Genomic DNA, 2,933 nt, shown 5'->3' with positions numbered 1-2,933 from the left:
TAAGTTTAGCCCACACTAATATAAAAAATTTCATCCCTTCATCTCTCTGAGTTGGGTGATTTTTTCTCCTTACTCCTAAGTAGGAATTTTGTATCTTCTCTATTTAACACCTTGACAATTTTGATAAGTTTAGTCCACACTTAAGATAAAGATTAAAGACTGAAAACATTGAAGATTCATGGTCGTGTTCAAATGATCATTACGTGGAGAAGTCATGAACAATATTCAATTATTTGGAGAATCAGAACATACATGCACAATAGATCTAATATTACTCCAAGTAGGAATCAGAAGTCGGATTTCAATTCGGAGACCACGACATCCAAGTTATCATCACCCACAATTGTATAGAAGAGTCTTGCCAAAAATAGAATATAGACCATCCTCTAAGTTGTTCAAGACGTAGTTCTTGCACAAGAGATCTCCTTGATGCCAAACATCATAGGCAATCCGAACGTTGAAATCCGTTAGGAAGTTGGCAACATCTAACATAGGTAGCCAATGCTTGAATTTTGAGCCCTTAAATTTCTAGGGCTCTCTTATTGATGCCAACATCAATGTTCTATTGTTGCAAACATAAATGAGCAAACTTTACAATTGAACAAAAGTAAAAAGGTAGGTACTAGAAAGCAAACTACTATTGTATTCTTGAGTCAAGCTCTCTCTTTCCGCAATATGATAGTTCTCACGGATTGTCGTATCGTCTCTAAAAATCAAACTCGTAGGCATTAGTAAATCTAACGTTGATTTGTGAACTAAGCAATAATGCTCATGAAATGCAAACTAAGATATAGAGAGCAAATGGGACATGATAGAGCAATGGAGATAACAATAGGTAGAAAATCCAATAACTGTCTATGATCTGCATCCACTAACTCATGTCACTTTTCCAACAAACATGTCCCACACTTTCTGTATATAGAAAAGTTATATGGAGTAATTAATTATCAATTGAAGAGATAGCAATTCAAACTTGTTAACTGATAATTGGGCCAACACACATACTCTTCCATCAACATAAAATTTCACTATTGTCTGTGTATATTTGCAGACTGAAACTGCTGCTGTCCAGTTCTGGTTAGTGAGACTGTCTTCTTCTTCTTCTTTTCAACTGCTTACATCTTGACTCTACGAAGCTTTATGTGATTTGTTAGGTTGGCTTAAATTCAGCCTCTACATTGTTAGGTTGGACTCTCTACTTTAGCTTTTCAGTATAGCTTATCCAGTTTTTGTATTCTCTTTCTTGAACTGGAAATTTTCAAATTGTAGCCTTAGTCAAATATGTGGATTGTTTATTTAAGAATAACATGTACTAGTATTTCAATTTGGCAGTTGTTTAATCTCTTGCTACCTCGACAACCAAGTTTGCTAACTATACTCATATATACAAGACTTTCATCACTCTATTCGATTTCTAAGACATTGATTAATGTGTTGATTGACATTTTTCAAACCTAATCAATAAACATCTTTCTTGTTTCAACAAACTGTCTCTAAATCCATCTTAGTGGGAAGTAAGTATCTAAAAAAGAAAAATCTCCATATATATCTTGTAATTTACACAACCTAACACCAAATATATACTATCAGCTACTGTATACCAAATTGAAATACTCCACTACAGTGTACAGTCTAGATAGAAACAGACGCATGATTAGAGCATTTAAATAGTATGTGCATACATTACTTGATTTCAAATAAAATAGATTACTGATGTAATTAACATAAGCAGATAACTTGATTACAAGAATGATTTAATCCGCATGATTAGAGCATTTAAATATTATGTGCATACATTACTTGATTAAATTTCAACCAACATAAATCACCAATGCAATTATCATAATCATATAATATTGTTATGTAGATGGTTGAATCTGCATGAGTAGAACATATAAATACTCTGCCCATATATACATAATTTGATTTAAACTAACATAAATCACAAATGCAATTAACATAATCGGATAACTTAATTTAAACATTATATGGATGATTTATCGCAAGGGTTTGTGGCGTCCCTCAATAGAATCAACTTGAATTTGAGACCGCTATTCAAAATCTTAGTCACACACTAGATTTCTCATCTCATGATAATAAAAATACGAATTGAAGTATAGATCACCGATCATTTAAACAAAAAGAAAAAAGAAATATGTGCATGTGATCATCAATATTTCACTGCCACATCAATCTAATTTACAAACAATTCACAATCCACACATCAAATTCAAAGAATATCCAAATACTAATATTTGAGTTTTGATTGGTTTTCACTTTTCACTAATAGTAGTAATTAACCTCAAACCCTAACTAATTTGTTCCTAAGAAAACAAAAAAATTTAGGTTTCTACCTCCTTCTGCTTCCACTCCAATCCAATAAACCTACAAGGAGAAAAGCTGATCTTATGCTCAGAAATGGTCTCCAATTTGGGGGACCAGAGCTGATCCCTGGGCCCCACCAGCTGAGTATAATGCTTCTGCAGCTCCGGCGTGCTGCACAAATACCCTCCGGCGGCTCTGGCTTGGGCATCGCTTTCTCCGGCGATCAATCGCTCGATAAAATCGGGAGTGACTTTGATCAAAACCCTGCCGTCGGCGCCCTTGAGGTACTCGAAGGGGCAGTTGTTGAACTTGACGGGGGTGCCGGGGCGGGCGAGGGCGGCGACGGAGGAGGTGGAGAGGACGTTGTGCGTGACGGAGTCGAGGGGGATGAGGAAGTAGGTCTCGCCGGGGAGGAGCTCGTCGGAGATGGAGAGGGACGGGATGGGGTGCCCGATGTAGAAGGAGCCGCCGTGGCAGACCATGTGCTCCGGGAACTCGAACATTATCTCGCCGGCCAGGTGCTTTCCGCCGGCGAGGAGCCTCGTTCCGCCGCCGTGGAGGATCAGCTTCACGGCGGCGGAGGGCGGGCCGAAGCAAGCGTTGCCCAT

The 2,933-nt window shown here is 37.8% G+C and overlaps 1 protein-coding gene across 1 annotated transcript; it reads right to left on the bottom strand.

The window, feature by feature from the left end:
• Nucleotides 1-2,342: 2,342 nt before the first annotated feature.
• LOC125189512 (DUF4228 domain protein) lies at nt 2,343-2,933 on the bottom strand. Its single transcript, XM_048086785.1, has one exon. The coding sequence runs from the start codon at nt 2,931-2,933 to the stop codon at nt 2,343-2,345; it is 591 nt and encodes a 196-aa protein (XP_047942742.1).

The sequence above is a fragment of the Salvia hispanica genome, chromosome 5, assembly GCF_029641045.1.
Source record: "Salvia hispanica isolate PSC_SH4W2 chromosome 5, Shi_PSC_v1, whole genome shotgun sequence".
In the NCBI taxonomy this organism is placed as follows: domain Eukaryota; kingdom Viridiplantae; phylum Streptophyta; class Magnoliopsida; order Lamiales; family Lamiaceae; genus Salvia; species Salvia hispanica.
This window is presented reverse-complemented; position numbering and strand designations above follow the sequence as displayed.

Coding starts and splice junctions, on each gene's coding strand:
- LOC125189512 (XM_048086785.1), bottom strand. CDS start 2,933: ATGGGCAACGCTTGCTTCGGCCCGCCCTCCGCCGCCGTGAAGCTGATC.